General features: G+C 39.8%; 2 protein-coding genes across 7 annotated transcripts in view; both read left to right on the top strand.

Annotated features, from left to right (window-relative positions):
- The window catches only part of LOC138060836 (tumor necrosis factor alpha-induced protein 8), a 67,751-nt gene extending 63,860 nt beyond the window's left edge, over positions 1-3,891 (top strand). For all 6 annotated transcript variants that reach the window (XM_068928491.1, XM_068928492.1, XM_068928488.1 and 3 more), the window contains one exon: positions 482-3,891. In XM_068928491.1, the coding sequence (XP_068784592.1) occupies positions 482-1,047 (566 nt within the window). In that variant the 3' untranslated portion in view covers positions 1,048-3,891. The remainder of the gene's footprint in view (positions 1-481) is intronic.
- A 10,492-nt stretch (positions 3,892-14,383) lies between these two features.
- The window catches only part of LOC104150534 (peroxisomal multifunctional enzyme type 2), a 66,655-nt gene continuing 60,073 nt past the window's right edge, over positions 14,384-20,965 (top strand). The window contains exons 1-2 of the mRNA XM_068927890.1: positions 14,384-14,515; positions 17,375-17,428. Coding sequence (XP_068783991.1) covers positions 14,458-14,515; positions 17,375-17,428 — 112 coding nt within the window. The 5' untranslated portion in view covers positions 14,384-14,457. The remainder of the gene's footprint in view (positions 14,516-17,374; positions 17,429-20,965) is intronic.

Raw genomic sequence — 20,965 nt, 5'->3', positions numbered from 1 at the left:
GGATAGTCATGGTTGGTCGGTTCCTTTAGTTGTCAGTTCTTAGCTATTCCCATGGAAAATATTAAGAGGATTTTTGCCAAGATCGCTGATTTCTGATTTCATTGTGGATATGAAAATCAGATCAAACTTAGGCGTCGTCTGATCAATTAGGGCAGATTTATTGCCTCAGATGGGAATCCCATCAATCCATATATATTTATTTTAATCTTGTTTTCAGCATCCTCTGTTTATTTTTTTTCTCCTAAGCTTAAAAATAGTCCAAAAGAATATGAACCTTAAGACAACAAAGGTTTACGGTTAGAAAAGACAGGTTTTAATGCAACTATATGCAGTAAGTTTACATTATTTTTGTGGAAATTACTAGGAGTCAGATGAATGGACAGACATGGAAATACTCCTCGCCTTAAAAATATATTCTTCTCTGTAGTATGTCTGTGATGAAGTATTGACTGCATACTTCTTTTTTTTTCTTTTTTTCCAGTGGCCACAGATGTCTTCAATTCCAAAAGTTTGGCCATTCAGGCCCAGAAGAAGATCCTTGGAAAAATGGTGTCCAAATCAATAGCAACTACTTTGATAGATGACACAAGCAGTGATGTTTTAGATGAGCTCTACCGAGTGACAAAGGAATACACACAAAATAAAAAGGAAGCAGAGAAGATCATTAAAAACCTCATTAAAATAGTCCTCAAATTGGCAATTCTCTACAGGAACAACCAATTTAATCAGGATGAAATAGCATTGATGGAGACATTCAAGAAGAAAGTTCATCAGCTGGCTAAGACCGTGGTCAGTTTCCATCAGGTGGATTATACCTTTGACAGGAATTTCCTATCCAAACTGTTAAATGATTGTAGAGAGCTACTTCATCAAATCATTCAGCGTCACCTAACTGCAAAATCACATGGACGTGTCAACAATGTGTTTGATCACTTTTCTGATTGTGAATTTTTGGCTGCCTTGTACAATCCCTTTGGAACTTATAAACTCCATTTGCAGAAACTTTGTGATGGTGTCAACAAAATGCTAGATGAGGGGAACATATAAGTACTTGTATTAAAGTTGATTGCCCTTGTATCATTTGTAGATGGAACAGTGCTGATTTATGAAGGAATAAGGGAGCAAGCAAAAGTTTTTGTTTTTTGTTTTTTTTGTTTTAAGATGAGTATTTCAAAAAGATCTTTATTAAATCGATTCCTTATCACGAGCTGTCCATTGCTATTCACAGTCCACCTGGAAGAAAGACTGCACGTGACGTGTCTTACTGTGCCTTGCCGATGGAAACAGCTGGATAAAGACAGTAAATAGAATTGTCCGAGTAGAGGAAGACTCTTGCAAGATAGCTACACAAAACAAAATAATATGTTGCCAGACAATCCAAATCTTCTCTCTTTGATTTACAGACACGTTTCTAAACTATCAGTCCAATATTGTTGGTAATGGACTGTCATGGTGATGGTACACTCTATATATAATTTCTTTGACTCACTTTTAAAATACATATTTGATTCATATAGTCTTTTATGCTCTCTGCACAGATAACAGCTTCCTAGTGCTGCCCTTACGAACCTTCTGAATACTCATATCAGTGATGCTGTCCCATAAAGTTTGACCTGGCTTGTTCGTCTGCAGGCCAGTGATAAAAACTGTTTATATCTGCCTACCAAGTGATCCTTACAGATTTACACAGATGCCTATTTCCTTTGATTATTTCAGGAATGATAACCTACAGTAAAACAGCCTGCCTTGGAAAAAGTATTCCCTAGAAAACATCTGCGGTACATAATTTTAAACTCTGCATATAAAATTGAAAGGTAAAACACAGTGAGTTATCTATGCAATTTATAATGATATTTTTCTAATAGGTCTTTATTGGTTTTGAGAAGGTGTGGGTCAGTATATTTTATACATTAGGCTGATGTGTATGATGTGCATTGAGAAAGCTTAAGCGTCTGAAAATAAATTCCAAGCCAGTTTGCTTTGTGTATAATGAATCTAAAAACAGAAATTAATTTTGTCGTTGGGTTACATGCTGTTTAGCTAATGGAAAAGTGTCATCTTCAATCCCTTTCTTTTTTCTTCTTTTCTCCCCTGCTACCTCTCACCCATCTTCCTTTCCCTTTCTCCCTCCGCTCTCTGCGTTGCCCTCAAGGAAAAGAATGTGACTTTCTAGACACTGTAATGTGCTTAAAAGCATGAAGTTAATCCATTTCAAACATCTGAAGACTTTTTGTTAGGGACCATATAAAGAACTTGCAGTTTATTTAATTGGCAATGTTTTTGCTGTTTGCTGTGTCTTTTTATTTTAATGAGTAAACCAAAGAATATTTGCACTCCAAACTTTTCATGCTGTTTTTTTTTTTTTTTTTTCCTGTTGCGAGCAAACCTGGCCTGTGTTGGCAACCAAAGCGGTACGACCTCTGTCAGATTTCTTCAGCATTACTTAATGACTTTTCTAGAGTTAAAGTTCACTTTTATTGATGTTGATTCAGTCACTGGGCTCTGAATATTTCAAGAAAGGCACCAAAAATGTGCTGGAGAAATGTGTGTTCAAAGTATCAACTTATTTTATACAAGCCAATTTGCGTCCAGCAAAGAGGAAAAGATGAATGCACTAGTAGCCTGAAACAACTAGGAACTGATGTAACGACAGTGCACCAGAATTTGTCTAGAGTTGAGAAAACTCGTTTGCTATCTGATGGAATATCAGAAAGATCCCTTTTCTTGTTTTACTTAAGAGAGAATGAATATATTGCGTTTTCGTCTATCAGAATTAATTTACAGTAATGCAACATCATGAAGAAATCTCACAAATTGTGTAGTGTATGGTTTCTGACTCATTAGCCCCACATACTCTTTTTCTTTTCCCACCTGGAAAGAGAAAGTTACCTGTTCCCGCTTTGCCAGTTTTTTGGGGAACAGACTTTGACTCTTAGAAACTGCAACTCTCCTTGCAAATCCCATTTCTAAATCATATACTGATCTACAAAATAGCACAGTCTGAATGAATGTTAAGTTATGGAAAGGACAGGGCATCACACTGATTAGAACCAGGCGTACTGTACAAGTTTGCTATGTAAGCTACTAAACATTTGCTTCAACCACAATCCAAAATATCGTGATTGCTCGAATTCAAATTTTCTCTGGGACAAAAATTGCTTACATGCTTTTTGTATATTGTTTACAGACACCTATTTAAATGTGTATGAGTAATTGTAGTCGAAGTGTCTGTATTTTCAGACATTCAGTAACTTCTTATTCCATTGCATTATCTAGTCATACATATACTTTACAGAAGAAGTGAAAAGTGCTCTTTGAAAAGTGATTATAAACATAAAAACTTGACAACTATGAGAAATCACATTTAGCTCACAATCTAGTCATGTTCTTTTCTGAGATGCTGTAAAAATAGTTCTTACCTGGCATTCCTTTTGAAATACAAACAAGCAGTTTCTTTGATAATTAAAAGAAATAATTCTACAGGATTTCTAACGACCTACTTTTGTAAGTAAATGCCATAACACTTAAACTAAGCTGTAAAATTTTGCAGTTCATTTATCTTTCCTGCAGCACGCACAAATACTGGCTTTGATTATCAAATTTCAGAAATAAATTGATAGCCATTTTCCTTGTAGTGTACTTGTAGTCGGATTAAAGCATCAACCCCCTAGCACTAATGTGGTTTATCCTAAGTCTATATTCTTTGTCTAGCTGAATTTAAAAATGAGAAGGTGACAGTAGTACTGTTTAATTACAGATAGAGTAATGACCCTTACTGTATGCAGTAAAACTGATACAACACTGTGTTTTAATAGGGGGGAAATGACAGAAATTCTTAAAGTACTAAAATACGCTCATCATGGATTGATTTTACAATAGAATTTAAATCTCAGTACTACAGATGTTTCAGATTTGTAATGTCCTTCTGTTGTTTAGTTAATCATTAGTGTTTGATGCTATCAAAAATGTGTGTTGTTGAAGTTGTGGAAGTTAAAACTGTTTTATAGCCTTTTAGAGGAGTTGCAAAGTGATAAGTAAGACCTTGGATACGTTTTGCAACGTGCATCAAACAGCTATGGTCTCAGCTGTTCAAAGAAAACAAGATGCAGGGAGGTTATCGTGGCCATTTTCTGTGTGCCGTCTTAAGAGGGCTTCATCAGAACTTTTGACCACCCCTTAATTATGTTTGTATGCCTGCGTGTATATGTGTAGACAGGCAGAAAGAAACAATCAGGTAAGTTATGAGCATTATTCTTGCTGTTAAACTCTCTGAAGATCTATCTATCTCCGTTTAGAAGGTCCAGAGATTATTAGCAGGAGTCTGGAAGCTTCCAGCAGTTAATCTTAAAAAAAAAAAAAAAAGATTCAACCTCTTCCTTAAAGCAAATTCTTGTAAAATAAGGGAAAGAGCAGATGGCTTATTGTTTTTCCCCATATCTCCCTAAAAACACTGCATTGTCCCAAGGAAGTTACAAACTGCTTTTCATGCTAGTTGGCTTCAGTTCCTTTCCATCCACTTGCATCCACTTGCATACCCTTTGTAAAGTGACTAAAGGTAAACCGGAAATCTATATGTAAGTGTTAAAGGGACCTCAGCATGCTTATTTTAGTGGTTCAACAGAGAAGAGAGTCAGCATTGTCCTCAGAAGACACTCACAAAGATGACAGTGTTAGATGAGGGGGAAGTTGAGCAGAATAAGCTCATCGGTCAGCTGCTATCCTGCTGCCAGGGCTTTTCTGTTGTCTTTCACGCTTTTCCTGCCTATTGGCTCTTCAGACAGGTTTATTCCTTCCTATCCCGTTGCCCTGAGAGCAGTATGATGGAGTATGTTACTCTTCACTTACTCAAAGAACAGCCCTGGATACCAGTTTCCTGTGTTTCTGCAAGGTAATTTGAAATCTGAAGGAATAATCTAAATCTTGATTTAGTTGTTAGTGCTGTTTTGTGTATAATCTATATCCTCAACACTACAGTAAGCATTTAACCTTGATTCCAGTATGTGTACCTCTGAAGCTTTTTAGAAGAAACATAGTGCTTTTGTATACATTCCAGAGGGTCTACTTTAGCATGAACGTGAAATGAAGATTCCAGTTTGCATAACCGTTCGCAAAGAAAACTTCTTGTTATAACGGTTTTTCATTGAGATTTGGGCAGGTCAGCCAACATTCACAGTTAAGAGGCAAACATTGTGCTCTGGATAAAACAAACTTAACTGTCAAAGGCGATTACAGTCATCCAGTAAATTTCCATAATATCTTACTTCTGTGATTTCTCTCATAGATGAAACTGCTCTTGGGAGAAGAAAGTTTGCTATTGTAAAAAAAAAAAAAAAAAGCTACCAAAAACCACGCTGTGGCTACTACTTGGGCAATTTATTTAGGCTAAATAATGCAGTTGTTATTTTCAAATTTACTAAAAAACAATTCTTCCGTTCTTAAAAAAGTTCTCAAAAACTAATTCCTACTAGATTATTAATGTATTGGTGCTGAAGTTCACATGCAGCAGCAAAAATTACATCGTAACCTTCACATTCATATCTCACGTATCATACATTTTAGTTTACAGTGTGATTTATTTTCCTTCTGTGAAAATATATGAAAAGTATCCCCTTACAGGCTCTAAGAGCTAGGTCTGTTACAGGATTGCTTGGTCTTGTATCACAAATCAAGATTTCCTAATGTTTAAACCACAAAGTGCTGAAGTGACCTGTCTTTTCTTAGTACTCGATTTTAACAATTAGAGTTCTGTTTTCCAATTTTAAAGCTGATACTTACGGGTAGGACTTTCCTGAATCAAGATTAGCCTTTTCTTGCAAGTTTGGGAAATAACAGGAGCTGAAGAATAACTTCTGCCCATCTGTAACTTTCTGTTTGCTATCACTGCAGATCAGTTTCTGGAGAAACATCCCTTATGGCATTTCCCCTTTTAGGGAGCAAATGGGAAAGAGGCAGCTTGTAGCTTTGGGATGTTCTGGAATTACCACAGTATCAAGCAAAAAAGCAGGCTGTAATAGAGTAATAGAGTTAGGAGGCAAGTTACTTGCCCAATTTTCCCAAGCAACCGAAACCTGTTTGCTATTTGTTTTCTCCCCTGTGGGAAAGTCTTGCTGTGGTAGGTGGAGGACGAAGGTGGAGCTTCCTACGGTTACTGTGATTTAGATATAAATCACTTTTGCCATGACACAGATCTTCCACTTTCTACTTTTAAATCCTAACACTGGATTTTAAAATCACGCTTCCTGTTGGCTTCATGACAAAATAATTCTTATTTCAGTTTCTAGTAAATATTTGGATTTCAAAGTGTTTTTATTATGTACATAAACATAAGCTGAAATGAAGTAGAAGCCAGTCTGACTTCTGTGGAATCTATTATTTAACACTGTTATCCTGCTCTCCTTAAATGTAGCTAATAGATGGCCTGGTGCACCATCTCTTTCTTGCTAAATATCTTGAGGGGTTTTCTTCAGTAGAGTTTTCTGAGCTTCAAAGAAATTTCTTGACAGGTGTAATTCTGAGGAGAATAATGTCTGAGAGAAAACTGTTGGCTTTTCACCCTCATGTTCTCCAATTTTTGCTGGCAGCTCTTCAGAGTATCTGCTCTGCCAGTCTTTAAACATGGCAATTTAGAGCCCTGCATTTGCCACAGCCTTTGTGGAGTATTTTGCATTAAGTTTCTCAAGAGCTTTTTATCTTTGGTTGTTCTGGCCAAGCAACAGTAAGCAGAGGATGAAAAATATCGTTACATTTAGGTGGTATAAGGTTTTTAATACAGAAAGTATGATGGCATGGATGGGACAAATGAGCCCCGGTAGGGCCCATGTTACAACACCTCCCCTTCTGTTCTTGCGTGGGAATGGCAATGCATCAGTTGTACTCCATTATGAAATAATAGTGTTGAAAAATTATTTGGCTTTCCTGAGCAGAATTTAATTGTCTTTCATTTGAAGAGTCTATTCCAGCAGTTCCAGTGGCTGGGATTGGCTTGGGTCTTGAAGAGAAAGTTCCCTGGCTGTTAATACTCCAACCCACTACTGTTAATTTAAGAATTCTTGTGACACAACAGTCTTTCCTCAGCCCAGGAATGCTTAGCTGCTGATCCCAATTTACTTTATTGTCTGGACTTGAGGTACTGTGGTTTTTTGCTTTCTTTGTTTGAGGTTTTGTTTTGTTTTGTGGGGAGCCAAGATCTACAGCTGTGTATCATCTGCTAGGTCTGCTAAGAGACTGCAGAAACAGAATAGATTGAGGTAGCACTTTTTGCTGGGGTAGGAGGTGAGGGGAAACAACTGCATTGGTCCAGCAACGTGAAATGAGATCAGCTGTTGCTTTTCAGAAAGCTGGTTTCATCTTACCATGATCTTGATAATTCAGCAGCAGAAAAATGATGTCATTCTTGGAACTAAAGTGATTCTCTTTGCCCAACTCGAAAGCTATCTCAGTTACAGTCTGCTTACCCTACTTTCAATGGTATGGACACTCCCAAAGGTACGTTTGCTGTGCCATCACAAGACAACCTATTAAGCAGGAGCAGGAGTGGAGAGGAAAGCTCAGCACTTCTCTATGAGAAAGGGCTGTGATCAGACACTGATATTTCATACGGTTGCCTTGTCACCTCACCGTGTATTGCCTACAGTCTGCAAAGAACACTTTTTAGTTATCTGGCTAAGTAATGGGATGTGTTCAAGCTTATAGTTCCAGTATCTTATGACACTGCATTCTACACTTTATCCCAAAGCTGGAACTGAGAAGTTCATATGATAACATACGGTAACAGGGAAGGATGCCCTTTACAAAACAATACTGATGAAAAGTAGTCTCTGCTACAGTTAGGACTTCAGAGAACCTTGAATGGGGAATTGAGAGTTCCCACCTCATTCCTACTTGGCAAGGCAAGCGCCAAAGAAGAACCATGGCTACTAGCCCAGAGGAGGAAGAGGTGTTCCTGTCATTACTCCGTTGACTGGCTGTCTATCCATCTTGCTTCTCAATTAGTGAGCTCTTCTGTACTCTTGACTACAATTGCTCTTTACTTCAGGTTGGGAAGGAATTCTTACAACAGAATAGAGTTGATCTGAACCTGTGGTGTTTGGCTTTCCTTTGAATGGTGGAGCTGGCTGGCTGGAAGCTGGTGGAGAGGGTGTTCCTGAGAGACAGAGGTCTGCCATATATATTTGGGGGAAAAGAATTTACATATGATGTTGTGCTCAGAAAAAGCTTCTTAATATTATAACTTTCTGAGCTATTTACTGGAACGGATTGAGAACTCTGGAATGTACTTAGTGGCAGCGTGACAGAGGAGGCCATTTTATGAGGCACAGCTTAAAAGCAGCTTATCTTTTATGCACTTTTTTTTGTTCAGTAAAGGAGCTGTCTGGATTTATCATAACAACACAGCCTCTTGAAACTTCTGCCTATTCTAAAGCTTGGTATAGCCATTAACTGAGGAAGCCACTGTACTGAATCAGTTTTCTCAGGAGGGATTTCAAATCTTCCATCTATTCAGTAAAGATTCAGTTCATTTGCAGAATCTATTTACCCATAACTTGGTAGTAATGCCAAGAAATATATCTGATTTCTAGAGAATGCAACATATGGTTATTTGCTAATCTCTTTACCTCTTATTTTAGTCCATGTGTTTTATTCTCCTTTTTCACCGACAAGGAGACTAAGTTAATGAATTTTTACTAAGGGAACGTTCAGGATGAAACGGAATAGCAGTGTTAGGAGAGCAACACCATAACCTTTTCCTGGCACCTCCCTAACATCTCTCCACAGGATGTATTTTCAAAGCTGTTAATGAGATGTGCACACGCAACTAGTTTCTGCTTAATGGGTTTGTTCTGCTAATGTATTGTAACATACCAGCTCAGCAGTCCACCATGCCCCAGCTGACCCGTGGCTTCAGTCTCCCTTAAAACTTGAGTCTCTCATGTATTTAAATGGAGTGCTTCCACAGTGCTCTGCTTGTGCCCTCAGCATGGCTTTTCCACTTAATTGAGTGGTATGTGTGACAAATGCCAAAACTCATGTTTCTTGCCAAAACAGGGACATCAGAGACCTCCTATGACGTGGGTTGTTGACAAAAGCTATAAAAATGTTTGCAGTTGCACTTGCTTCACAGAAATACGTTCACTGCTAACTGCACAAATGCTGCTCCTCAACATCAGATCAGGAAAGTTGCCTTTCAAGTTCCGAGGGTGAAAAACAACAGATTCAATGGCAAGAAAAAAAAGCTGCTTACTGATTAGTGGATTAATGTAGGCTCACATAAAAAGAAGAATGCAAGAGAAGGCAAGTTAGAACAGAAATAATACTATTTGCCATTTCTGCTGATGAAGGAGTCCATACAACAATCCCTATATGTTAGCTGAATAGGGGTTTTTGTCCCATAAAATTATGTACCTATTCTAAATAAATAGCTTGCTTTGACCGCTTCTACTGAGAGATCACAGGTAGGGTGAAGTGGGCCATAGATGTGGTTTGTATGAGATAAAACTTTTGTGACCAGCTACGAGCTGAGTCATTTCATCAGCCTCTCTGCACTGCCAGCCAGTGGACGGCTGCAGAGAAAGAGGAAATGGAGGCAATGACAGGGCTGAGAGTGAGGCCCATTTGGTCACAGCACAAGATGCTAAATTCAGAACCCCAGGGACTTCTGAAGTGCTATGGCTGACGTCATCTGTGGGCAGGTACCAGCTGGTGTAGGCTGTGCTTTTGTACAGTTGAGTAGAATGGTGCCACAGTTTTTAACATGCAGACTGGATGCAATTTCTAGATGCAGGACATGGTAAGAAGCATCCGGTTTCCTCGTCCCCTCACATTTGTGGAGAAACTGTTCCCAGTAAATAGGCCTCTCCAAACCTCTGTGAGCAGAACCATTTAGAATGCAAATTAAGCTCTTGAAAAGGAGCCTTCGTGAACCCAAGCATATCTTTTAGCACTATTAAAAAATGCACACTGAGTAAAAGCAAGTCATTCAGTTCTTTTATTTCCCCCCACATACACATTATTTCAAAGGTGGCCACAGTCTATAGCTGCAGACAGTGACATTGTGAAAGGGATTAAAAGCACAATAGCACAGTATCCACAATATATGCAACTTCCAGCTTAAAAAAAAAGACAAAATCAGAAAACTTATCTAATGTGTTGGTTGAATGAGTGATTCTAGAATATACTGCAGGTTTATTTTGGTGCACAACATCAAAACTGACTTTTTTAAAAAGAAGTCTCTGCCGTAGGCATCGAAGCATAACTAAAGAAAACAAATTCTTCTACTCAGTGTTACAGGGTAATGTCTGGGGATTTTTCTGCAAAATTTTCCTAGTCTAAAAAGCCTGCTATGTCAGTAAAAGAGGTAATGATAGATACATGCTGGTTAACGCTGTTCGCTAAGAGACAAAACAAAGTAGATTTGTTCTTCCTTTTTGACTCACTTATTTCATTACCAGTTTCAACCGCTTTAAAGCCTGGCTAGCTGAGTACGGAACCTGGATATCCTGCTATTAATCTCCTATTATGATTCATTCATTTAAAAGTCAGTTTGACACCTGCTATTGATTTGTAGCTCAAAATCTACTACATCTAAGTTTCCAGCTAATGCCACCTCATTGGGGTTAATGGTGGTGGTGTTTTCTGCTCGTACCTTGTTTCAGATTGACGCAATTATTTTCTGATACCTCCGTGACCTTTGGAACAAATCACTTCCAACTGTTACAAGAACCCTTCAAATTCCCTTGTATTTTGAGTGGCTGTTTGTATCTTTTCACAAGGACAAGTTTCACTTGAACATAAAATATTGAAGCAACGTACTTTCACTTCAGTGCACTTTCTATTTTGTTTTCCAGAAAAAAATTCTGTTGAGGAAACTATGCAATTTGATTTATTGGTTTCAAATGTGAGCTCTTTGCTGATTCTGATCACAGTGGCTGTACCAAAATGAGGAAGCTATAAAAGATCCTGAGTTGTTAACAAGGTATGCTAGCCACCTAAAGGATGAATTATGCTATGGAGGTACCTCTGGGCCTGATTTCACTTGGGGCATGTAACCCCTGGCTTCGAGGCAAATTAAAAATTAGAGTCCTTTCCTTGAAGAGCCCATGATCTAAACTGACAGGGCACAGAAAAATTTGGGACCCTAAAGGACAGAGCTGAAATGGCACGTTCAAGATCATAGAAGAGCCCAGAACCAGCACTGAAAACCTAAATCAGGTTCTCCTAGGACGCAGTCTATAGCTATGGACACAGAGCTGTGCTGCCTCAGATATATGAGGGATTATGCAAATCAAGCTGATGGCATAAGGATGACTAGGTTAGTTCCCGTCTAAGTGTCTTGACTATTTCCAGTCTGAACTAGATGTTTCCCAAAATGTGTGCAGAGTTGACTAAGCTGGGTGTTTATGTTGTTAGTTTGCATGTATTCTTCTAACAAATTACATCCTAAAATTACTGGAAATTACAGAAACAAAGCCCCAGAGCCCCTAATAAAAATGGGTGTGAATGAGGGTGAACACTCAGCAAATAGCACGTTAGCTAGTTACCGCAGTGTAAGTCTCTCATCTTGTGTACTGTATCTTTAAAGGTAAGATGTTTGTCATGCTTTTGCTGCAGGGTAGGGCTGCAGGGCCAGCCAAACTGCTCCTGCAGGAGGGTGCACCACTCCTGGGAGACTCCCCTCACTTCTACCAAGTGGGAGTGTAGTCTGTCAGTGTAGAAGTAATAACGAAAATATTAAGCATTGGTGGAACCAAAGCACACAGAAGATTAAGAACCCAATCTGTTACTTCCAGTCACAAACTGACTTAAGCTCTGTCCTACCCAGACAGGAAACAGCCTCCCTGTACTGTGAAGTGTGGTACAGACAAATCAGAGCCAAGAAGGTTCTCTATGTAATACAAAGCTAACTGCACTGTTTTTTCGTTGTAGGAAAATGTGCGCTGAGCTGTATTCAAATGAAAAAGGCTATCTTAGAAAGTGTCATTTGTCATGAGGGTATTTCAAGTCTGATTATCTAGCTCTGTAATAATGCACATCCAGTGCAGTGGGGTCTTTCTGCACACATTCAACAATATTTCCAATACTTAAACTCATGACTTTTAGTAGACTATTCAACTGGCCTCTGTTCCCTTACCTGCCTCGGGAAGCTTTACTCTCTCTCATTCCCAATGAGTACATGGAACACACCTACATAGCCAGAAGAATGCCACCATACAAGTAAATATATTGGCTTAGTAAAACCAGTTGGTGTTTTAAAAAGTGTCCCTTTCATTTGATCTTTGCATAAGCCTTTCTTAGGTTCTTTGTAGAAGAATTTCATTACCACTGGTGTGGTATCTGAAAAGGTAGATGTAACACGTTTTACTGTAGTGCAATACTCCCCCTAGTGTTCAGACGAAAAATTGCAATTATAGCATTTAATTTACTCCATTCAAACGCCTCCACTCAAACTGAACTCCAGGCAGTAAAATCACAGGCAATACATCTCTGTTCCTCATACTTCTAAAGGAATAATTATTACAGACTACTTCAGGTCACATATCCTAATGTTCCCTATTTTGCTCTCCAAATAGCTATCACCTCTCTTCAGTGCAGACAGTAAAGCACTAATAGGCAAGGACATAATCTGCACCAAATAAAATTTTTCTTTCTACTAGCTATGTAAATAATTCAGACTAGATCAACTGTACAGGAAATATACATGAAGTAAAGTTTGGCTGTGCAGAGGAAGTATGTAGATGATTTCCCAGACAAAATAGATAGCCAGCTACTCTGAATTCTGGGGACTCCTTACACTGTCCTTGATTCCCTTAGCACCTCCCAGATTTAAGACAGACAACACAATGAAGCAGAGAGTTTACAGCTCCTGGATACTCAGGCTTATGGCACTCTTGGTCGACTTGGAGAGCTAGCTGGAAAAAGGAAGAACTCCAAGAGATCCCTGTCTGTACTTGGAAAGTCCTGATTAAATAGGTTAGTCCTGAGCTCCGTAGCAGTAGCCTTGTAATACTCGAATACAATTACATTTTGAGGGACTGAGACCCAAACTATAGCAATTCTGCAATGATCTCATGAATAGATATGCTCGCTACTTAATGCATAGGTCAGTTCCACAAACTATAAGAATAGTTACTGCCAACTGCCAGAAGTGAATCATAAGAAACAATACAATCAGATTAGTCTCTTGAAGTTAGAGGCTAAGATTACAGGGTAGCGAATTTGCGTCCAGCTCCCTCAGCTACACAGTTGTGTATGTTACACAGCCGTTCCTTGGTTTCCAGTCTGTAAAAAGGAAACTGTTTATCCATTTTGCAGGCTTATTTGGAAGCAAATATAGTTGATGTTTCTGAAAAACTCATCTACAGCCTGAGCCAATGCTTAGGGAAGTCGATGGATTTCTTTGCATTGACTTTACAGAGCAATGAAGCGGACCCTGAGAGGATGAGTGTTAGAGAAATGCTTTAAAATAAATGAATTCACCGTCTGGAAATGAGAAATTGCATGCAAGGGCGTTTACTCTCCGAATGCCAAAGAGTATGGCAGACAGTCAAGTTCAGAAAGGAACGAGGGAAACAAAATCAAAACTTCCATCTTTGTGTATTTTTAACTCACTAGTTTTGGACCTGTGAATCAGTAATGTTTAATTAGGCTGAATGACAATATGACGTACTCTTCAAAAGGCTGGAAACTGGGAGCATATACATGCTTTCTGCATATAGATTCACGCATGTATGTGTTGACAGTATGATCATTGAGTTCCCTGAGGAAAACAACCCATTTTTAAGATGCAGGAATATAGAAAGCTAAAAGTAGTTCCCCAGAGTTAGCATATTTCCATAACATTATTTTTTTTAAGTGAATCTAGATTCTCAGATACTTAACACATCTCCTTAATGTCAGTTCTTCAGTGAAGCCTCTCCCTCAAGGAGGTTAAAAAATGGTATGCTTCACAATAACCGTTTGATCGGAAGAACTCCTGCAACCAAGTAAACGAGGACAGAAAGCAGTGATTTGCACTGGGAAACAGCGAAGATTAACTTTCAGATCAACTTTAACCGGAGGCACAATGCCTACACTCAGGCGGCCTGACCCTGAAATCCACCCTACCCGCCTGTGGCCTGTTTCAGGCATATGTGCGAAAACGCGCGTGCCGTGGAGCAGGACGGACGGGCTCGCGTGTTAAAGAGCGAGTATTTCACAAGCGGCTTGCCTTGCGTTTGAAGGTATGGAAACGCAATCAGGAGGCGGCGCCGCGGCCCGAGAACAACAGCCGCCCACCGCCCTCTTCCCCCCGACCCGCCTCAGCCGGCAGCCGTTGGGGGCGGGCGGGTGGCGCAGCCGTTGAGGCGCGCGGCGCGGCCGTTGACTTCGTTTCCCAGAGGGCGGCGGGGCGCTCCGCCCCTCCCCCCTCCCTCCTTCCCTCCCTCCCTCCCGGCGCGCGGGGCGTCGGGGCCGGGCAGCACCATGGCGGCGGCGCTGCGCTTCGACGGGCGAGTGGTGCTGGTGACCGGCGCTGGCGGAGGTGAGCGGCTCTCTGCCCCTGCAGACGGCGGCTGGGCCGGGGCCGGCGCTCCGGGGGGGAGGCTGTCAGCGGGCCGCGGCGCTGCCGGGTGCCCCCGTGCCCTTCCGCGGCGGCTGCTGACATTGAGGAGCGGCTTCGCTTGCCAGAAACGCATCTGCCCGCCGAAGGGGGCCGCGGTGTGGCGGGCAGGCGCCGCGGCCGGGCGGTGAGCGGGGCTCCCGGCGGCGCCTCTCGCCCTGCCTGGGAGGTGTCGCGGAGTGACCTGAGCCACTGTGCGCGCCCTGCTCAAACCCGGTGCCCCTGGCACGGCTGTGCTTTTTATTCTTCAGTTACCTGCGGGGGGGGGGCGGGTGACGCAGCACTTGACACCAGTCAGCAGCGAGCGGACAGCCAGCTGCGCTTAGCATCCTCATTCCTTCTGGTTGTGCCTCGGACGTTGCGGTTAACGTCTGTAACGTGCTTGACCTCGCGCGCTGTTGTTCGCCCCCGGTTTCAGTGGATGCCCCCGAGCTGCTGAGCGCCCCGGCCGGGCTCCCGGTGGCGAGAGGGAGGCGTGAGCCGGCACGAGGGGGAGGGCAGCGCCGGAGGGAAAGGGCCGGGAGAGGTGTCTTGCCGCAGCAGGGCTGGTCTGCGCTGTCGGTGGGACGCTGGGCCGGGCCTCTCCGGGGAAGGTGGTTCTGCACTGGCATGTTTGGTTTTGGCAGGAAAAGTTTTTGCTGTTGTTGTTGGGTTTTTTTTCTTCCTTTTCTCCCCTTGAATGCATGCTTTGACTTTCACCTTCTCGAGCACTTCCAGCGCGAAGACATGGACTGAGGGTTCACAACAAAAAGCGGTCAAGTTTGCAGTTGTTCTTAGCTACCAGAGGAGTTTCTTCCATAATCCCTCAAGAAGGTTCTGCCTTCCTAGCTCCTTCTTATGGAGCTGCGTGTAACAAGAGGAGGTATTTTGGGGCCTAGATTATGTGACTTCTTGCAGGGGGGAAAAAAAAACAAGACTGAAATTTTCTGGAAAGCCTCTGAACGTTTGATTTATGCCACCTGAAAATGACGAACCTGAGAATAATTGAGGCCGGATCTTTGTAGGATGCTCTTCAGCTCTTTCCAGACTTACTGATGTGCTTCTGTCTGTATAACAGATCTCAGTGAAATGCAAGTTAAGACCCTAGATAACAGCAAAACCAAGAAACTTCATCAATAACAAAGCTCCAAGAAAGCACTGCACAAAGCAAAAATTGCTTGACATAAGTATAACTATGCAGTCACCTGTACTTTTAGGCTGCTTGGAAGTGGTTTGTTAACAGAGAAAACTGTCTTAGGATGTCTTATTTCACAATGGTTTTCTGAAAAGGGATTAATTAAGTTTAAGCCAAGACAAATGGAGGTTCTCTTAGCTTCATATTAGTTCTTATTTGGCTTTTTCTAGTTAATAGTATTTTTTTTTTTAGCACAGTTTATAGCATTGATAATAGCGTTGTTTGCTGAGATTGATTTTTGGATTGGATCCCAGTGAACAGGTCAGCTCTGAGGGGTTATCCAAAACATCTGGATCATTAACTTGTTCATTTTTAAAATGAGACCTGTTTTCACAACACACAGAGGCATCTAAAAAATATTTTCTTTTCAGCCTGGGCAAATCTACTGTAGAATATTTTTCTTGTCTGTCATGCAGCTCTGTCAATATTTAACTGCCTTATGAAACTGAAGTTATATTTCTTTAGGATTAGTTTTGATTCTTAAGTTCTCTGCCCTTGCTTGTCACTTGAGAATACTGGCACACAGGGCATGGTCTGGGTTTTCTACACTTCCCAGTTGCATGATTTCTCCAAAACATAATTTTCTTCTGGGACTTTGATTACATCAAGCGGTGGATGTATGTATGCCTCACCTGTGATACCATCCCTTGTGGAGAGCCATAGGAGTTGTAAGGAAAATTCCAAACTGTTTGTGTGTTCACACAGAGAGGTCAGTGTATTTCAAAACAGTCTAAACAGTTTTGGTTTTCTGCTTTTGACAGCTGGTTTGAATTTTTTTTTTTGAGGGACAAATAGGTATTTGATCATTCAAGTATCAATTTCTTTTGGCATGGAAAAAGAACCTTTATAGTTGATTTCAATAACTTTTGATGTGATTAGATAATATCCCTCTAAGTAAATTATTAATCATAACAAATAACTAATGTTTAACACACCTAGAGTCCAAGTCAGAGTAAAGGTGTAAGAGTTTCTGTAGGTGACATAAAAATGATTTTCTGCTATTACGCTAGGTAAACCTATGGGTGCATCTGGGTAGTCTGTCACTATTAAGTGTTTCCTTTTTATCTAAATAATTGGAGGGATTTCTATCAATACATTTTCAGATACGGTTAAATTTTCTTCAGTGTGCATGTTTCTTTTTCAAATCTGCAAGACTCGCTGGAACTAAGCAAGTATCTTACTAGCTTAAAATATAATTAATTAACTTGAAGCAGCCCCTCCTTCTGCACGGTTACAAAACATCAAGGCATTCAACTTTCTGTCTTACAAATGTCTTTTCTAGCACAAGTACAAACTTAGCAGCAGGCAGCTTTCCCTAATGGTTCCTCTGAGTGCAATAACAAAGAGTGAGCATGGGCTTTCTCTCTCTCTCTCTCTCTCTCTCTCTAACTGGGTGTTCAATCTTAAATTTATCGGTTAGTTTACTTTTATATTTTGAATTTATGTGAAGCTTTAACTTCTTGATGCAATACAGTTTTACTTTAAACCCACGAGGTGTTTATGTTAATGTGGTACATCTTTCTTAATGCAATTCATTTTTGTGTAGCTTTCTCTCTGATTTGTAATGCAGAAGACAATTTTACTTTTTTTTTTTTTTTTTAAACTAGGATTGGGCAAAGCATATGCTCTGGCTTTTGCTGAAAGAGGAGCTTCCGTAGTTGGTAAGTTTTATGTTAACTAACTTGATCTAGACAGTAACCTTTGCCTTTTTACATAGCTGGCATTCAACAGTCCGTGCCCTTTTTGACAGTAACCTTTGTTATTTAATAGTTTTCTATCTTATCTCTTGAGATTTAAATTTCATTTTCATGCTTTATTTATTTTATGAAAAAAGTAACCCCAATTTGTCCACGGGCTTGTCTTTGCTGGAAAGCTGGTATGAATCATCATCATCATCATCATCATCCTGACCTGACTTTCATCCATACATACCAATCTTTGCTGTAAGTTGTGGCCAGCAAAGATGTTATCTAGGCACTCTTCAGAAACTTCAAATGTGGCCTTTTGAAAATGTGAAACACTTATCTTCTATTACTTTCTCCAAGCAAAGGAATTATTAGAATGTAGTGCAGTATCAGTAGTCCTCAGAAAACACAGAGCGTGCTCAAAGTGCACTGCATTGTTTCTCTATGCAAAGCCATCGTGCGTAAAAGCCATCATCTAGTCCTCATGACCGTACCAAATAGCTCTTGGTAAAGGATTTTTGTCAGAGTTTTCATAATCATTTGGTTGAAACCTCTCCAAAGAGTATTTACCCATACAAACTGCCATATCACAAGCTAATTCTTATGGTTAAATTATTCTCCTGTGTACTGTTCAGCTGTTGGTATCTGCAGTTTCAGTGCCTGTGGGTGAATTTGTACAGGTATTGCTGATGCGTTCAAGATTAAAGGGTTAAACAGACTTTGTTGAGTATGTAATTAAACTTGCAAGAAGTTGTTGACTGATTTTTAGTAACTTTTCAAATAAAAATCCTAATCTCGTTTTATAAACTTTTATAAATGGATTATTTTTACTTTGTTGATGAACTACAAAAAGTCTTTGTGTAGACAATTAAAAAAAATACTTTAAAAGAATCTAGAAGGGTTTTTTTTGGTCGTTGCTGTCTTTCGTGCCTACCTTATTTACTGGGAACATGAATGTTTCATCTCAAATTCTTATTTAACAAGAATTAGGTTACTAAAGCAGCCCAAATATTTAACTGTATAAATACTATCTATTTAGTAGTGTTCTGACTTTCCAGAGTGATCTGGAAGAGAATGTGTTATATTGCCTGACTATTGCTCATGCTCCTTTATCTCTTGGCCTATTGCACAATAGCTAAATCAGTAAGGTCAGAACTGACTGTAAGGGCAACTTCTTGTTTCTCTGTGGAAATGGCACCTCATTTCATCTCTTCTTTATCTGCAGCTGTTTCCATGCCTTTGCCAAAATCCGTCTAATCACTGATTATGGTAGTGCTTTCAAGCTCGTAGATGCTTTGCATTTCTTTACTCTAGGTGTCTTACGATTCTGACCTAAATGAGTTGAGAAGTTACTTTTGCAAATGTCTCTGAGTTTCTCTAACAAAAGCAGATATAGGCCTTGTCTCTTTAAAACAACTTTTTTTGTTACGTAAGTGAAGGTCTGCAGTAAGAACGGTGATCAAATACTGTAGTTAAAGGAGTGCCATTAGGTCCTAGGAATTTTTTTCTCTTAACCTCCTGTGCAGTCCCACATCTCATTCCCACTCACTTCCTGTTGAGTGAGTTGGTGTTGGCTTGGTTACACTGACCAGTGCAACCAAAATTGAGTTCTTCTCTCTCAAAGGCTGCTTGCTGCTGCCTTTTTTTGTCACTCTTGGTGTCTCTGTCACACATCTCACCCGAAAAACTTGCAAGTGGGGAGAAATGGGGTGTTTTGTTTTTTTCTCACATACTGAATGATCTCCATACCCTGCTGTTTCTTTTTTTCCAACTTACCTGAAGGTGTGTCTGCATTAATGTTTTAGTTTGGATTACGGTCATGCTTTTGCAGCATCTCTCCTGATTGCATCTATCTGTATGTTGGTTTGCTTTGTGGGATGCTTGTGGAGCTCATTAATAGAGTTTCTCTGGGGTGAAACCAGACTGGAAGATGCAGTCTAGAAGTGTACCCGAAGAACTCCAGCCATAAATGGACATTCAGTGTGTGGCACCAGACTAGTTCCAGTACAAAGTTAATTTTTGAAGAAGCATGTACACTGTGGATGTCAGATCCTCAGCATCAACTGTTTCACCCAAAAGATTTGCTCCTACTGGTCTGCTCCTACTTGCTAATAACGCTGTCATAGCCTTAGTCTGAATGTAGAGAAGAGTTCTTCTATCATGCTGTCATAACTGCTACTGCTGTTTTTTTCTCCTGGATGTTCTCAACTCACAGTTATATGATGTAAAACTTGAGCTTAAAATAATGTTATTTATCTGTTGTTTTAATTTCCCTATGACACTTGCAGAGTTATTTTACCATCTTCAAAACCTAGAATAGCTCTGTTCTTCTTGTGCTTATTTTTTGTTTCATTTGCATTTATGCTTTCACGAAGGTGCTTTACCTCTCTGTGAACTTTCCCAAATATTTCCAGGCTTTCTTCCGCTTTTAAGCGCTCTCTGGAGTAAACCTGCACAGCCTCAATAAGTTCTCAGTACTTCTTGAAGCATTTTACTTTGTAATTAACGTATTACTTCTAAGATCACAGCTGGATTGCATAAAAAAGAACTCGGCAGCAGCAAATAATTTGTTATTCTGCTTTGCAAGCATATGTTTAAACTAATTCTGTTTGACAAGTTGATTCAGAGCAAAACTGGTTATCCTGCCTTCATTGTGCTATTATATTATTATGTATGAATATTAATTTAATACCACTTGAAAAGTTCTTCAAGGTACTCAATATATTTTCATTAATCCAGAAAATACTTAAAAGGGAAGCAGAGCTGAATGTTCAGTTGTCCAATTAGTTTGAGGTAGTGCTATAACACAAAAGAGCAAGCCACCCTTTCACAGTATCCTTTGTGGAACTTCTTGATGTGGTGGTCACTTAGTCTAAATCATTTGACCTTCACACAGGCGGGGCTATGTTAAATGTGTAGTTTTGAACTCTAGTATTCACTTTCATTTTTTCCACTATGTCAATTAGCTACTTAAGTGTAATTTAGCAATTAACTACTGCAGTGAGAAACAGTGATGAATATGAAAATATTTATTGGTACCGCTATCTCCTACTTTAGTTTTACAGTAATTCTCAAAGTGTGGTGCGAGCTTGAAAACTGATGCTTGAAAGCTGACACTTGAAAACTAAAAGGATTTAACAGTAAACTGGTATCGCCACAGAAATTCACTTACGAATAAAGGCCTTCTGAATACAGCCTATGATGGCACAAGTTACTTCCGTCTTTCATATCAAAATTCTGTGAGCTGAAGTCTTTCTTTCTGTAGAAAGGTGTAGTTTTTATGTAGTAGTGAGGTTAGCATGGTGTCCTTACTTTTATTAATGTATTGGTATAACCATAAGCCTCGTGTGTAATAGCAAACTCGACATGTTTAAAGATGTTTAAATCATTTGAATAATTAATCTAGCTAAACTATTGAAATTCTAGTATGGACACAACTAACATTAGTTAAAGTCTTGCTCACATAAAGCGTTCCTAATTAAGTGTTTGTCAGCAAATTGCTGTTTTAGGTGA

This window comes from Struthio camelus, chromosome Z (genome assembly GCF_040807025.1).
Source record: "Struthio camelus isolate bStrCam1 chromosome Z, bStrCam1.hap1, whole genome shotgun sequence".
Classification (NCBI taxonomy): Eukaryota; Metazoa; Chordata; class Aves; order Struthioniformes; family Struthionidae; genus Struthio; species Struthio camelus.
The sequence above is the reverse complement of the archived record's forward strand: the minus strand, read 5'-3'. Positions and strand labels throughout refer to the sequence as shown.